Here is a 15,853-nt window from a genome sequence, read left to right on the forward strand (position 1 = left end):
GGTTTTCATTTTAAAAAGTTTTTTTCAAACAGATCATTTCTCACCATCCTCAGAATATCTGCTGTTTATGACCTACCCGTCTTGCTGCTTCTTTTCAGTCGTGTTCTGAAACATGTGCCACGGTTTGTTGTTTTCTTGATAGAGGAAACCGGCTGTTTTGTTCTCGCAGGACCTCCTTAAGCTCTGATCAGAGCTGGAGTCAACAATCCCTCGTGCCTTTAGGTGCTTGGATCACGTAGGCCCCAAACCCCCTGGGGGGGGGCTGCATTTGTTTTTGTAGGATTAACTCGCTCCACTTGTTTTCTTTCCAGTAACCACCTCTCCCCTGTCCACTGCAGACCAGATGTGGTGACGTATGTCAACTTTTGTTCATATAATTGATTAGAGGAATAAAATATTAGGACTTTTTTTTCTTCTATTGAAAAACGTGACATAAAAAAAAGTTAAATGATTGTGAATTATAACTCTTCTTAATAATTTCTTGGACTTTTTCTCCTTCCTCCCAGAAGTTTCCTGGATCAGACCATCCGTTCAGTAGTGCAGCAACACCTCTTTGATGTAAACCCATTAGCCGATCAGCGATCACAGACTCCTGAGTTGACCCCACGCCCTTCAAACTTGAAGGGGACGCCAAGTGCTCGACAGAGACGCCGGCAGCAGAGGGAGCAGCAGGGGGAGGAACTCAGACAAAGAAACCAGTACGCTCTATCTGCTAGATGGTACCAGCATGAAATGACACTTCTGTTTGTGCTAGGTCTGCTTCTTAGCAGCAAACCTTCTTGCCCTCCTAGAGATGTTGATCTTGACAGTTGTTTAAGAATATCAGTGGTCTGTTTAAGGGCATTCCACAATATCTCCATTAGTTTCAATTCTGACTTTAACCAAGCCACTAAAAAATTTGTATAAATTTAAAGGGTAAAGTGGTGGTTCAAGCACAGGCCTGGATTATTATTCTTAGATCAAAAGTATACCTTGTCCACAAGGTATACTACTACTACTACTACTACTACTACAATACTACTAACTGGATTTCTGGACACTCAGCATTCTGCCAGCTCCCCTTTGGCGAAACTGTGGCATTAAATAACCTATTTTTTCTCCTTAAAAACCCAGTCTAAACCTTTCAGTCACCTTGTTAGAGAACATTAAGGCTCACTTTGAGTAAAAACCAACCACCATGGTTCAGCTGAAAGATGGAGCTCTACACCTGAATGACGCCAATGACACAAACATGGTGATTCCTTCCGCTAACACTCTGGACAACTCCACCAGCTGTTAAATAAAACCCCATGACAGTAAAGCTCTAAAGGTGTTAGGTGTTTCATCATCTTTTTATGCAAGGGATTTCAATGTTTTTAAGGTTTTCTAACAAAAAAATGCCTGAATAAAAATAGTTTTCTTTCTTCTTTTTTATTTTTTATTTTTGTTGAACAGTCAGATCAGGCATCTTTTTAAGAACATTTTTTTTATCCTTTTTTATTTGCAAAAACTTTTAAAGTTCTGCCCCACAACAACTAAAAACACACCAAAATATAACATTAATCAGAAAAAAATCACACTATAAAGATAAAAGCACAATGCAATATACATAAACCCATCCCAAAATGAAATCCTTATTTTCTAGAATCAGAACTTTGGTTTTTAACAGTTAGGTGAACTTGTCCAATACCTTAGATCTTTTTGTCAGAGCAGCTCTGTTTTTGAACAAAACTGATCTCCTGTAGCCAAAGATAAACACCAGTCAAAACACCAGTAAGAAACTAATCCTTGTCCAAGAAGATCTGGTGGAGCCTGAGAGATCACTGACAGTGGATTAGAGTCTCTGAGTGTCATTAAAAGCACAGATAGGTAATATACTGTAAATAGATTTAGTACATAGCTAAACAGCACATTATCTGCCTGAGATGATATAAGTAAGCCACCAGCATGACCTTGGTGTTTGTTTTTCATCTGACATGGAGCTGATAAAAACACCAGGAAGGAGTCAGATGGACGGCAGATGTCTAAAGTCGTGAATCTTTTCTTTTCTCATCTGAGCAGAGCTGCATCCACCCAGGCCTACACTAACAAGGAAAACATCCCGTCCAGTGGTGGCAGCAGTTCAGGGAGCGCTGGGAAGGACCCAGGCACTGACGTGGAACCAGAGGGAGGCCAGAGTGGTTGTGCCGAGCGGATCAAACCCAAACGCAGGAAGTCCAAACATTGCCCAACTCTTGTGCAACGTGAGAACCAGACCAGCCACACAGTGAGTGATGTCTTCCTTCCTAAAGTCTGTGTGGCACCTATAAAGACACCTTTCTCAGTTTAATATGGCGAAAATTGTTTTGTCCTATCCTAACAGCTCCAATAGTAACTGATGCTCTCCACTAATGTACCAGGAATAATGAAGTATTACTTTCGTCTAGTCATCTTTTTTTTCTGCACTGCCAATGACAGATTCTGCTAACAGGAATCATCATTAGAGACAAGCTGGTAAATTCCAGGAAGCTTTAGCGTCTAATGGTTTTTGAACAAGCATGTAACATCCACCAGATTGTACTAATTGTTCATTTTCCCCCTCAAGTAGTTCACGTGTAGAGAACCATGAGTGCTTAATTGGCCATTATCCACTCAAAGAGGATCACAAACGGAAACGATCCGAGCTCATTTCAGTGTCGTGTCTACAATTTATTATGAAAAATGTATTCATTTTGGAGTAATTATGTTTTTCTAAGAAGAAAAACCAAAAAAAAAGGCTAACCTAAAATGGTCCCATCAGGGTGCACACCCTTTAGCTAATATGTGGAAGCTTTCAAGAAGGTCAGACACCCAAGACATTTCCTATGCAGTGCTCTTCAGATCCCCCCACAGAGCTTTAGACTCGAGGCATGGCAACCAGATAACTAGAAACTTCTTGAGTGATTTGGGTCATTGTCATGTGGAAAGATGGATCTTCTCTCAATCTTTAGCTTTGTACCAGAACCCTAGATGATTATGCTATCACTAACTGCTAGTACCAATGCTATGCCTTCATTCTACATAAAAAAAATTCCTGTTCTTGCTGAGAAAAATTGCATAAAACATGATGTTGCCACCACCATGCTTTACAGTTTGTATGGTGATGAACAAGGTTTTTTATATAATCAAACATACATTTTGGTATTTAGAGCCTAAAGTCCAAATTATATTTTGATTTAGATCACCTTTTGACATTCTCATGTTGTTAAGCTTCAATATTTGTTTTCTTTGTAAAAATTATTTTGCCGTGCCATCCGACCCATTAGCATAGACAAGTATATAATGTGGGAGAATGTAGGAATCTGACTCTCACCAGAGCAATTTCAGTACTTTGATGAGCTCTTGCTTAAGAAGGATAATTTTGTACAGCTGCAAACTGGTCATCTGGGCATGTAGATCACCATTTTCTCTTCAGTTCCCTAGCATTTAGCTTCAAAATGTGCAGCTCTGCATTAAACCAAGGACCCAGCCTTTTTCAAAGGGGCTACATTGTCTAAGGCAGTACGCTGGGAGCTAGTAACGCCATCAACAAAATCATCAATCTGTGAAGGAAGATAAATTGAATGGTTGCCCTCTGCAGTATCGTTCAGTGATAGAGTTGGAACTGATTATTTAAGGCAGAGATCTTCAACAGGGGGTCCGTGACCCCCAGGGGGTCCACGGAGGTACTGCATGGGGGTCGCGAAAGCTTTGGTTGATTAGTTTTTTTTTAATATTCCCCCCTACACTTTTTTCCACTAATTGAAATGTCTTTAAATCCACATTAACATGAATTCAACACACTTTAGTAAACAGATAAATGGAGGCAGAAGATGTCTTTCAGTCATCAATGCACACATTCAGCGACACACAGGAGCTCTTTCAAGCTGGGCACCGTTTCATTCACAACACCTGTCCCATCAACCAGGAATCAGAAATACTTTCATAATCCCAGGGAGGGATTACTTTAGTTACATTACTCCATCTGTAATAGAGTGATATAGAACCAGTTTGATAGAACACTATTTCATAGAATATATATAATAAGGGGGTCCCCGCTCCATCTCTCCATCAGTTTGGGGGTCCTTGGCCTGAAAAAGGTTGAAGACCCCTGATTTAAGGGTTGTGAGAAAATACTGTTATTTCTTCACATTCTAATCCATATGTCAACACAGGATCCAAAGTATGAAGATAAGAATGTGTGGGACTATTCACATTTTGAACAATACTTATTGAGTCAAAGATAGCATTAAATGCTACATTTAAGCTATCACCTTCCGTGTCAGCATGGATGTTGAATCCCCCACTATGATGATCCTGTCAGTATTCAACACTATATCAGATAGGAACTCTGAAAACTCATCTAAAAATTCAGAGTAATGACCTGGTGGACGATACAAAGTTACAAAAAGAAGAGGTTTTGTTGCTTTGCAATTTGGATGAGGGAAACTAAAGGTTAAACATTCAAAATAGTTGTAATTATTAACTGACCTTTAACTAATCAAAAAGTCAGACTGAAAGATTATTGCTACTCCTCCTCCTCGCCCAGAATCTCTGGGCATATTAAAATTTAAAGACCTAGAGGGAGTTGCGTCATTTATGCCCACACAATCCTCTTGTTGTTTGTTAAACTCTGTTTCCTAGTCTGCACCCTGGGCTGTCAGTGTTTTGGAGGACAAATGCATTTGTCCAGATTCCTAGAAAGAAGAGAAGCACACAGATGCAGTCATAGTGTTGCAATTACACTTTTTTATTTTATTTTTCATTTTTTTATTCATTATCATTTAGCTTGTTTCGCAATTCTGTTCTGCTGACTGCAGATCACAAGGTCGAAAAGGTTAGAATGTTTTTCAACCTGATCTAATGTTAATCTGTCATTCCAACAAGCGTGTGCTGACTTTAATGTCTACCATCTTGACTTGAACTGGTCCTACATGAATGTGTCTTGTTGAAATTAGGTCTACTATACAAGTCAAAATCATCCCCTGTTGCAAGGCCAAACTGCATGATGTTTGGACTTGATGATCTTTTGAACCTCATATACAGGGAACAGGAGTAAAGTAATAGTCAGGTCACATAGTTATTTCTCCCCCTGCATGCCAGTTACATAACAGCACTGATGATATATGATAGCATTACAGGTTCTAGGCTGTCAAGGATCTGCATTAGCTGGTGTGATGCTCTCCTTACAGCCAGAATAATAATTTGTAATATGCATGTTTAGTTCTAAATTTAATTAATCTAGGACCTAGATACCTAGATACATGATTAAAATAGCCAATAACTTCTGTTTGTTTTTTTCCCACGATACCGGAGAAAACAGTAAACACAAAAAAACATTTCAAATGTCTGTTTTATTTTCTTGGAAATGTCTTTATTGTCAAAAAAAAAAAAGATTTCACAGCATGATATGCAGCGTTTAACTTTTGTCGAAGTTCCAGCGAAAGTTACATTAAATAACCCAAAAATTATGATAAGACACAGTTTTTTTGGTCTTTAAGTGGAGAAAAGTAGGGAAAAGGCACATTTAAGTGAGCACTCACCTCGCAAAAAACATTGTCTTTTTTCTTCTAATAAAATCGGGCAGCATATACAGTACCTGCTCGCTATTGCTGAATGCTTTGGATAAATAATCAGGAATAACTTCCAGTCTGGACAGTGCAGAAAACTGCATTGTACAGGTTTGCAACAAAGGGTCCTGACAGTGCATGTCTGGGTCCTGACAGTGCAGGTCTGCATCCAGACCCCTTTCGCTTTGTTTACATCCTCCTGCGTTACCATGATCATTTTGAATCACCTGTGTGGGTCGGCACCTGCTGCTTTCATTACAGCTATATTTCCAACCTTAAATCCTAACGCAGCAACAGGATTTGCTGACCTCTTTTGGGTCAGACTCGAATGGTTAAAAAAACAAAAAGGTCTTTGGTCCACTCCAAAAAATGTCTCCATACTTTGGGGGCTAACTTAAAAAGACACAACTCCCAATCCCCCACATCATAGTTTTATTCAGCACTTATATATGCTTATATATATTTATTGTGATTATAGCGTGCAGCAGTGCGGGATGGTTTGCCAGAATCATTTTATGGTGGACCAATAGCCTTTCTTCATGGTATCTCCCAGGCTGTGGCACACTTGACCTCACGTTACCTGCCTTCTGCTTCAGGAGCCCAACAAGCTAACCAGGCTTGATCAATTTTTTTTTTGTTCTGATTGATGGCTCTCCTTACTGATAGCATACACCACCAGGTTTGGGGTTTGATGCCACAACAGGTAGAACAGACCATGGAACCAGAGCTACATGCAGCCACATCATCAGTAGAGCCAGAGATTATGGTCCCCTAACTACATGTCTCCCGTCTCTGCCCTGAATCATTGAGAAGTTCTCTTGGAGGTGGGAGTTGAATACATCCCTGAACGAGGGCTACCCCAGATGTTTCCAGCAGACCCTCACTACTCCCCTGGACTTGTCTGGCTTCCTCCTCGTCCAGCATATCCAACTCCCCATCTGGTGGTGATTGGAAGAGGCTGAGGATTGGGATGGGCCTGCTTGTCTCAGCCGAGCTCGTTGGAGTTCAACATGGTGAATTAGAGGGTTGCATCCCTGTGCCTTCGGGTAGCGGGGAGGTCTCTGGCTTTTGTTCTGAGCCAGCAGTCAAACAACAGTCCAGAATACCAGGCAGTGTACCTGGGGTACTTTATGGGAACTTTATAAATAGTTACTCATAGATAAATAAAGGAGTCAATGAGAGAAACTAAAAGAGAAATGGATCAATGATATATGAGGGCGAGACTCAACTTTATAAATCTGCATTTCTTCTGTTAGCTTGTAGCTCCTCAATAATGTATACTTTCTTTATCTCCCAGCTGGAAATGTCCCCTGATTTAATCCCCTGGTCACCTTAACCATGCCAAGTTAGCCTTAAGGTTAGATAACCTTTAGGCTAACTTGGCCTATGTATAAAAAAAATATTTTCTTTTTCTTATTTTTGTTTTTTGATCACTATGTTAAAATGTAATAATTTAGGTAAAAAGTCAGCAGCTGACAATTTTCTTTTACACCAACTCACATGAGCCTAAAACTTAATACGTGACCTTTAAATGTATACAAGCCACTTTATAACAGCATTTTGATCTGAATTTAAAACTGATAATTTGTTTATATAAGTGAGGTCCATTTTAGATAAAGATAAATTATTATGGGGTTTAATTGGGCAGCTTTTCAAAACCCTGGATGGTCCTCGTTTATAATTATGTAAGAAAACCAATGTGACAAATGGTTCCTTGTAGTTTTTTTTTTTTTTTTTCAACACTACATCTGGCAGATAGAAACATTTTAAGTCAGGGGCAGCTAAAAAGGTTGAACCAATGAGAGAAAACCGTTTCTTCCTACTGGTTAGCAAATATTAAAAAGAAAAACAAACAGAGGGCAGCTCAGAAGATGGAAATAATTGATATTAAATGCTAATCTTGGTTTCATTTTGCCATTAGCTTCCTTTTTGCGTTTGCTGTTTAAATCTTTAGAGAAATGACTATGTGTGTTTTTGCAGTTTAACGAATGCGTTGGTGAAAGACCTGGAGAGAACCACATGGACCCACTTCATAAAGGGTAAACTCACATCACAACTGATGTACACAGTTTGTTCAACCTGTTACTCAAGTTTTTCATTGATAAGCCACCTGCTAAGAATGGCAACAGTTTTGTTTTGTTTTTTTTGCTTGCTCATTTTGTCTTACAACACGCTCTGCCTGATAAGATTTATTATCTTCCCCTGATAAGAACTAAGATAGGCCTCCACGTGTGGGAGTATTTACTGCCTGAGGTTTCCTGAGGTTTTTAGGTAACAGTGCACATCCAGAGGATTAGCTTTTGCTGAAATGAATTCCTGTTTCCCCTTTGCAGGAATGAGATTTTAAGAAAAGAGGAGCCAGGATCCACCTCACAGGTAGGTTCATCTGCGCCTTACTTGATTTGCCTTTCTTGTCTGGTCAAACTGTAGATAGAAATAGAGACTTATTTGCAAAGCACAGGTAAAACCAGACCATACATTTACTGGTACCAGAAAGGAATAAATAAGTCAGAGTATGTTCACAAACAGAAAGGAGTCCAATTAGACTGGCAAACTACATAAAGCCCCAATTCCAATTCAACCTTATATATAAAGCACTTCAAAACATCAGCTAGACATGGCGTCTTTCTGTGAGGTTGTGTGTGTAGTGATCCCAGGATTCACCATATGAGAAAATGCTGAAGCGGTGAGTTTCTAATTAGGATGTTTATGGCTGGTTATCAAAGGTTCCTTTGTTTTGTACACTGTAGCTTCCACAGTCATTCTTTCTTTTTGCATTTGAAGGATAAAAACAAAATAAAAGTTGATGTTTTGTGATGCCAGATGTAGGTTGACCTGAGGAGACAATACGATACCCTCTCCATTTTAATCCTTCGGAAACTTGTTTTTCTAAACAGGTGGATTTTAGTGGCAGAGATCCGTTTCGCAAAGCAGGTTACTGAAATCTTTCTATATTTTAAACCTGAAATCAGGGAAACTGAGTTTTCCGTGTCATAAAGAGAGTTTCCTCAAGCACTGTGTCTGTTACCATAGTAACATTCTCCCCAGAGCTAACCTGGTCAGCAGGAGGTTTTCCTTAATGAACTAAGGGTGTCTTCTGGCTCATTAAAGCCAATTATGTTGTTTTATTTTCCTGATACAGTGAGCAGTGTTCTGTCGTAGTTTTGTGCATCGATGAAAATAAAATCTGTCACTAGATCTGTTAGAAACATTCTGTATTAAAAATACAAACAGCATGTCCTTTAAACGAGGATCCAATTAAAGAATGAGTGGCATTAATTCACAAAGAATTAAATATTTATAGGGTGAGGGTTCTCAGACCGCATATAGATGTCCTTTTATATTTAGAAAGTTATCTTAATGAGCGCTACCGTTTCATCTCGCAATCCATCACAGACTTCCAGACCTTATCCATCCTCACATTAGCAGCATTACACAAACTTCTTAAACAGGAATTTAACAGAACTGGATATCAGTGAGAGAACATCGATGTGTGATAACAGCATCATAGTCAGACAGCCACTTAGTATTTTCTGTGTGTAATGGAAGACAGGATCAACATGAGGAGGAACCCCATGAGATGAGGCACAGGTCCTACCAGTTAGAACAACGTTTTATCTTCACCTGCTAACAGGTGATGGACCTTACAGAGATACACTGATCCACTACTATTCAACCAGTAAACTAGTTTTACCTGTAATGTAACAGTTTTTACAACAGTCTGTTGAGATATTTATTAGTTTGTCTAAATATGTATTTCTGATATTTGAAATACATTTTTTCTTTGTCCAAATGAAAACTGCAAACAAAACATACATTCTTCAAATATAAAATGAACATTCTGGATTTCTAGAAATTAGTTTCAGATTTCTATTTTACTGTTGTTACTGGTCATAATTTGCATTGTTTTGATTAGGAAGAAATGTATTTTAGATATCAAGACATTCAGTCAATCTGAAAAATGTGAAAACAGACACCTTAAATATATAAACATTTATTAAAACTTAATTCTTATTAGTACAATTTAGCTTTTTACTTTCTGAAATTTAGTTTCAGCTGCAAATATATAATTTAGGAAATCTATTTTTACAGTTCTGGCTAGGAACTGACCAGGAAGAATCCTATTTTAGTGATGTAACAATGGAACAACAGAGAGTATAGTGTTTTTAATAAATGTCAAAACGGCCTGCCATATTCGCATTTACTCCAGCTGCAATCTCCTCCAACTCCATCTCACTTTCCTTTGAAGCTTTTGCTCTGTATTTTAAACAAATTCTCAAATATAGATATCTCAATTTCCTCTGGTGTGAAATTGACACTTCCTGCTGTTGTCATGGTGACTTGTTGAATCAGGGTTCCAGTGATGATGGCTTTTCATTAAGCTCGACTGAGTAACCTACTCAGAGTTGATTAAACAAACTCACAGAATCTGCTGTGAAACCAACAATAAAGTTTCCAACCTCAGAATAGATCAACCCAGAGTTTAGTTGTGTGTTAAACGTGCTTTGTGAAACGGTCCTCAGGTCAGGCAATAACTCGACATTACTACCCACATGGTTCCATCTGGATTCTCTGACGTAGGGATCCTGCAGGCCTCTGCCAGCTGCTCATAAATGCCCAGTTTTCAATAGAGTGACATGCAGTAGATTTTAAATGACCATATCTTGTATGGTAAACATTATACAATTTACTGAGGTCACTACTTTGTTCACTTTCCTTGAAAATAACAGCCTCTGGGTCAGAGGTTTGTAAGATTATTTGGAAATGTATGGATTAATGTGCGTGAAAACTTTAGCTTCAATGATTGTGTTAGACTGATCTTATTGATGTTTGGGTTCCTCAGTCTCCTGTTTCAAACTTTTGGCATAAACAGTTTTTGATCTTTAAACACACAAACAGCTGTTGGGACTCGGTGTGTATTTGTTTCAGCAGCAGGTCTCAGTAAACTGATACAGCTCAACACAAACACGATGTACCTGCAATGCCAGAAAGCTGATAGTGGGAAGTGATAGCTGCCTTTTTCCCAGACAGCACACATGCACAATTTAGCAGAGTCATGAGGATGCCTCCAACAATGTCCACAAATCATGAATTCATTCAGGATTTTTGAGATTGAGAACAGCAGATTATTTCTTTCCATTTTTAAAGACTTTCTTTTTTGCTAACTGAGTTATTTTAAATCCTATTAAACTAACAAGTGTGGCCGCTGGTTGGCCATGCTGGTAAATTACAAGGTCACTTTAGGTCTGTGGTAATAATGTCTGAAGTTAAACTAATTTAGAAGGCAGATCTAAGGAAGCTTCAGTGGCATCTGATGTCTTAGAGTGGTGTTGAAATAAAACGTCACAAATATAGAGTTCTTTATAGACACAGATCAATCAGATCATCCAGTTAGATTAAAGGTTCAAAGTTTCTAAGGAAAACCAGCTGATTGCATCGACTCATTTACTTTTCAGCAATCCCTCATACCGAGCTTGCTTGTAGCGACAGTGGAGAGAAAAACTCCCTTTTAACAGGAAGAAACCTCCAGCAGAACCAGGCTAAGTGTGAGCGGCTTTCTTCTAAGACAGACCGCGGTTCAAAGAGACAGAACCAGACATAGAGAAGGAAAATAAAAGCACTGCTCTAGAAATGCTTTCTACATTAGAAAAGCAAATGGTAAATTAGCTCCACATGTGGCTCTGTCTGGGAAAATGGATGGATGGATGGATGGATGGATGGATGGATGGATGGATGGATGGATGGATGGATGGATGGATGGATGGATGGATGGATACTCTGAAATAATTAGGTAAAATTTATTGTCATTTGGTGCCACTGCGTTTTATTTAGGGGTTTAACAATAAATACACGTTCATGCCGCACTATTCAGGATTTTCCGCTAGTAAACAATTGAAACTCTGTCTGTTATTTCCTTCCATCTCCCATACACTATATGCAGAATGGCTGCTCTGTGTATGTAGGATGTATGACAGTGTGTCGGGTTACATGTATCAGTAACTGCTGTCCTCAGCCTTTCTGCCATTTCAGCAAAATTACTCTTTTGACCACATTTCTGTTTGTAGAGCATGCATGTTGAACCCTGCAGCTTAATCATTGTCTAATACATCACACACACCCATTCTCATCTTGCTATATTTAGTGAGGACCATGTGTTGGCTCCCATTGATTTTAACCCTTCTATGCCCTAACCCTGGAAATAATCCCAACTGAACCATTATCAGTGCATCCCTCACGCTAACATGAACCTAACCTGCAAAATATCCTGAATTTGGGACAAACTGTCTTCATTTAAATGGTGAAATGGGATACTTTGCTCTCCCTCTGAAGCACACACACTGACACACACAGAATACCACCATGTGTCCGCCCTCCCAAGCCACGGTTACATCAGCGCGAGGATCCAGGTGGTGGGAAGGATAGGCTCAAACTGACAGTAGCTTCTGTGAGGGCGGGTGATGGGATCTGTAACATCTGCGCTCATGTTAATCCACAGCAGCTCCCTCTAGAGCATCATTGAACGAGTTTGTGTCTGCGTCACTGATCCCACGGAAAGCTCAGAGCAGCACTTTTCTGTTCATTATCAGCGGATTGATTCAATAGTCCTGAGGCAAATAGGATAAAGTGATCAAGTACAAGTCAGCCGTCAGTCAATAGCTTTTATCTGTATGCATTTCTGTAAGAAAAGAAAAAGGTTTTCTGGAAGCATTTGGCCATAAAAGTATAAAAGGTATGTAGGATCATTGTATGATAATCTGCTCTACAACACATTTAAACATCTTATTCCCCTTAATTAAAATCTAGATGTAAATGAGATGGAGGCAGCGCTCAACAAATGGAAACGGAAACATAAAACCATCCAAGTCTGGAGGAGGACAGAAAAAAAATGTAGGGAGCAAATAAGACTAACAAAACCCTAAACTAAATACAATGACCTCCTCCAGAAACATTTCAAGTATTGAAACATTCAAGTATAAAAAGAATAAATTAGATAATCTGCACACTGTCATAAAACAACAGGCTGCTTTGAAGCTTTGTTCGATTCAATTCAGTTTATTTCAATAGCACCAATTCACAATACGTCACTAAAATAGAAGCAATGCAGTCTAATTGGTTCAACATTTCTAAGGAAAACCAGCTGATTGCATAAACTTTATTCATCTGGAGCAAAAGAGAAAATGTTTGAGCGGTGCTTTAAGTGCAGGAGGGGAACCGGTCGATCTGCTCCCTGCTGTTTAAGTTAAGCTCTAAGGTTTAAAACCATCAACCCAACCAGAGAGGTGGAACCTTAGAAAAAGAATGAAAATAAGAAATAAAAGAAGTGAAAAGAAATTATTTTTATTTTAGTTTTGAAATGAAAAGATTATATTTAATATTAAAATCTGCTATTTTGCTCCTCACAGACTGACAGGTCCCCATAAGGCTGGATATGTTTACGGTTGGCGCTCAGTCAGCAGCTCAGCTCATAGCTTTCAAACTGCAGCTTTTAGGAAGTGAGATGGTCGCCGCTCCTTTAGTTCCTGATCCATGCCTAAGATATCCACCAGACATGTTTACAGACAGAAATCAGTTCACTGGACACTGGAAATCCGTGCATGTGTGTCTGTAAAGCAGACCCTCGTAATCCCGGCGTTCCATGTGTCCCTGCTTCCTGACTCAGAGATCAGCCAGCCTTTCTAGAGCCCAGTGACACTGAGGATGCTGGAAACCATCAGCTGAGACACAGTTTATTGTTAAAACGCATGAAGAATTCAGGGTGGGAACCACTGCTATAGAACTTGTAACTCTACACTTCAGGAAGTAATTATAGCTTGTCTGAATCTTCCATATAAGGACAGCAGATAACTGTATAGTTTACGTGAGAATCTCTGCAATGTCCTCAGCAGGATGATTAAACCCTGGATTTACTGTTCCTGTTTGCTCCACATGCAGCTGATTTTCCTCGTGTTGTTTTAGCCACGCCGAGCCTTTCTATGCCACCCAACTCTGTACAACAACAAAGTTTCAGCAATTTTCATAGAAATGCTTTAGTGGAGAGAGCAGGTGTTGGTGAATGGTTTTGTTTTATGTTGATCTATAGCAAAATCTTAGATGGTTAAACACAGAATGGTCGTGATTTTAAAAACTGATGGCTTTAACAACATGAGCAGAACGATGTTCTAGGATGGAAACACAGTTTTCTGTTCATACCAAAATATTTATGTGGCTATTGATGAACATTATGCATGATTTGGCTAGGTTGTAGGTGCTTGAGTTTATGGGGAGCAATTTATTCTGTTTTCATAGGAGAAACTTTATGTTTTAAAGAAATAAGCTGTTTAAATGAGTTATAATTTCACTGAGAGATTCCACTGGTCGTTTATCTGCTCATGTTGCTCTTTCGGGGACTTCCACTACGGTTTAGATACGCATCAAGATAATTAGTGTTATATTTGTCTACATTGGATTTCAGAAGAATGTTTGGATCTTCAGGAGAAGAATAAGTTATTTATGTGGAATTTACACTTTTTCATTTAACCTTGCAGGAAGTCAAAGTTATAAACTCTGACTTACAAATTAACTTTCAAACAGTGATTTCTTCTTATATCACTTCCTGAAATTCTATGCTGTTCAGGATTAATTGGAGTAACAAAATGTTAATAGCAAAAATGTTTTTTAAACATTGAAAATAGCTTTTATTATATAAGAAAAAAGCAGAGTAACTTCAAAATGGCAGCCTGGATTTAAAAGCAATCAACATGCCATCATGAACACATAAAGCTCCCTGTAGTTTGACCGCTGCTCTTTTCATCACCACATCAGGTGTGTTTTCTGTGATTACTTCCTTCTTTAATCCCATCACAAAAAACATTAGATTGTTCTCCTGTTAAAAGCTTAAATACATCAAAATGCGCAAACATATAATCCAATCAGTTAACCTTAGAGTGTAAATTCACAAGGAGAATCTTTAACAGCTAGACTGATGTAATAGTTTGATTTGATCACAAATGCCTAATTAAAGGTAGAAAAAAAATCCTTATCAGTCACATCCTCAATGACAAGAATGAGGGAGTAAGCAGATTTAGATTCTTTTTATTATTGTTTTCAAATAATAAAGATTCACTAAATCCCACCAGAAGAACTTTCTTCCATTCAGTTTGTCTTATAACCAAAAGTTTAAAACCAAATGAGCTTAGAAAATTGTTTCAAAGAAGTTATGCTGTTGGCATAAACGTTAAAAAAGTGGGAAGAAGTGTTTCTCATATTGGCCGATGTTCTGAGCAGGTTCTGCACATTCAGACCAGAGCCCCCAGGTATCCCCGGATGAACAGAACTGTTTTTTGTTGTTTTTTTACAGTGTCCTGTCTGGCAAAGAGCCCAACAGATTTTACTAACACAAGTGGAGTAGTCGCCATAGTGTTCCACTTGATTTATACATATAAATAGCTTTATTATTCATCATGCAGGGAGTATTACAGATTATATGGACACTGCAATGTAAGTAGAACAGGAAAGAAAAACAGAAAAAAGTAGAAAAGATTAAAGAAAGAGAGGATAAAAGGGAGATAACGATAAAACATGGTTAGTGTGCTTCATCGCCTGCAAAGAGATGTGAAAAGAAAGACAAACAATGGATACAGTATTAGAGATACAATAAAGCAATAAGTTGGTACCATTGCTGAAGTATAAGCAGTACTATATCTGACATGTATACCGTGGTAGCTGAAGGTAAGAAAATGGGCTTTCTGTATGGAAGTGAATCTCTAAGTACCTGGAAACAAACACCTTTAGTTGTTGGAGAGAGTGCACCTGTGAAGAACTGTTTTTCTCACCATGCAGGTCAGACAGGAACAAAGCTTCTGTCTGACCATGAGGTGCTGTTCAAACAAAGGTGTTCTTTATGCATCTGACGACATTTTTAACAAAGTCAGGCATTTATCGAAGCTAAACATCAAAGCTTGAGCAGCTCTGCGTGACTTTGATTAAAAGACTCTTCTTAAACCGGGAAGTTTTTGTTTATCAGACAACAGTAGAAAACTGAGCAGAATATCAACAGAGAACCAGAGAAACGCCACAAATCTGCATGATGGTCCCAGAGGAGGGGTGCCTTTCATTCAGCTTTGGAGCTGAAACCCAAACATTAGCTCTCTGCAATACTCAGCAGCTCACAAGATCAGAGCAAAGACCAAGATGAAGCTTCTGGAACATTAAAGCAGCCAGATGTGATGGATGGGGGTGTGGACCGTGGGCCGGGCTCTTTCAACCCACATCAGTGCACTGCAAGTTGTTTTCTTCTGCAGCTCTCGTGCAGATGTTGGGATGCAAAC

The 15,853-nt window shown here is 38.9% G+C and overlaps 1 protein-coding gene across 7 annotated transcripts in view; it reads left to right on the top strand.

Moving 5' to 3' along the window:
* The window catches only part of fam13a (family with sequence similarity 13 member A), a 63,864-nt gene that overhangs the window by 36,531 nt on the left and 11,480 nt on the right, over nucleotides 1–15,853 (top strand). For 4 of the 7 annotated variants that reach the window (XM_015371632.1, XM_015371637.1, XM_015371636.1 and 1 more), the window contains exons 8-12: nucleotides 312–353; nucleotides 507–698; nucleotides 2,041–2,245; nucleotides 7,527–7,585; nucleotides 7,880–7,922. In XM_015371632.1, the coding sequence (XP_015227118.1) occupies nucleotides 312–353; nucleotides 507–698; nucleotides 2,041–2,245; nucleotides 7,527–7,585; nucleotides 7,880–7,922 (541 nt within the window). The remainder of the gene's footprint in view (nucleotides 1–311; nucleotides 354–506; nucleotides 699–2,040; nucleotides 2,246–7,526; nucleotides 7,586–7,879; nucleotides 7,923–15,853) is intronic. The other 3 variants (XM_015371633.1, XM_015371634.1, XM_015371635.1) reach the window with 3 other exon arrangements.

Source organism: Cyprinodon variegatus, unplaced genomic scaffold (assembly GCF_000732505.1).
Source record: "Cyprinodon variegatus isolate N-32 unplaced genomic scaffold, C_variegatus-1.0 Scaffold61, whole genome shotgun sequence".
NCBI classification, from domain to species: Eukaryota; Metazoa; Chordata; class Actinopteri; order Cyprinodontiformes; family Cyprinodontidae; genus Cyprinodon; species Cyprinodon variegatus.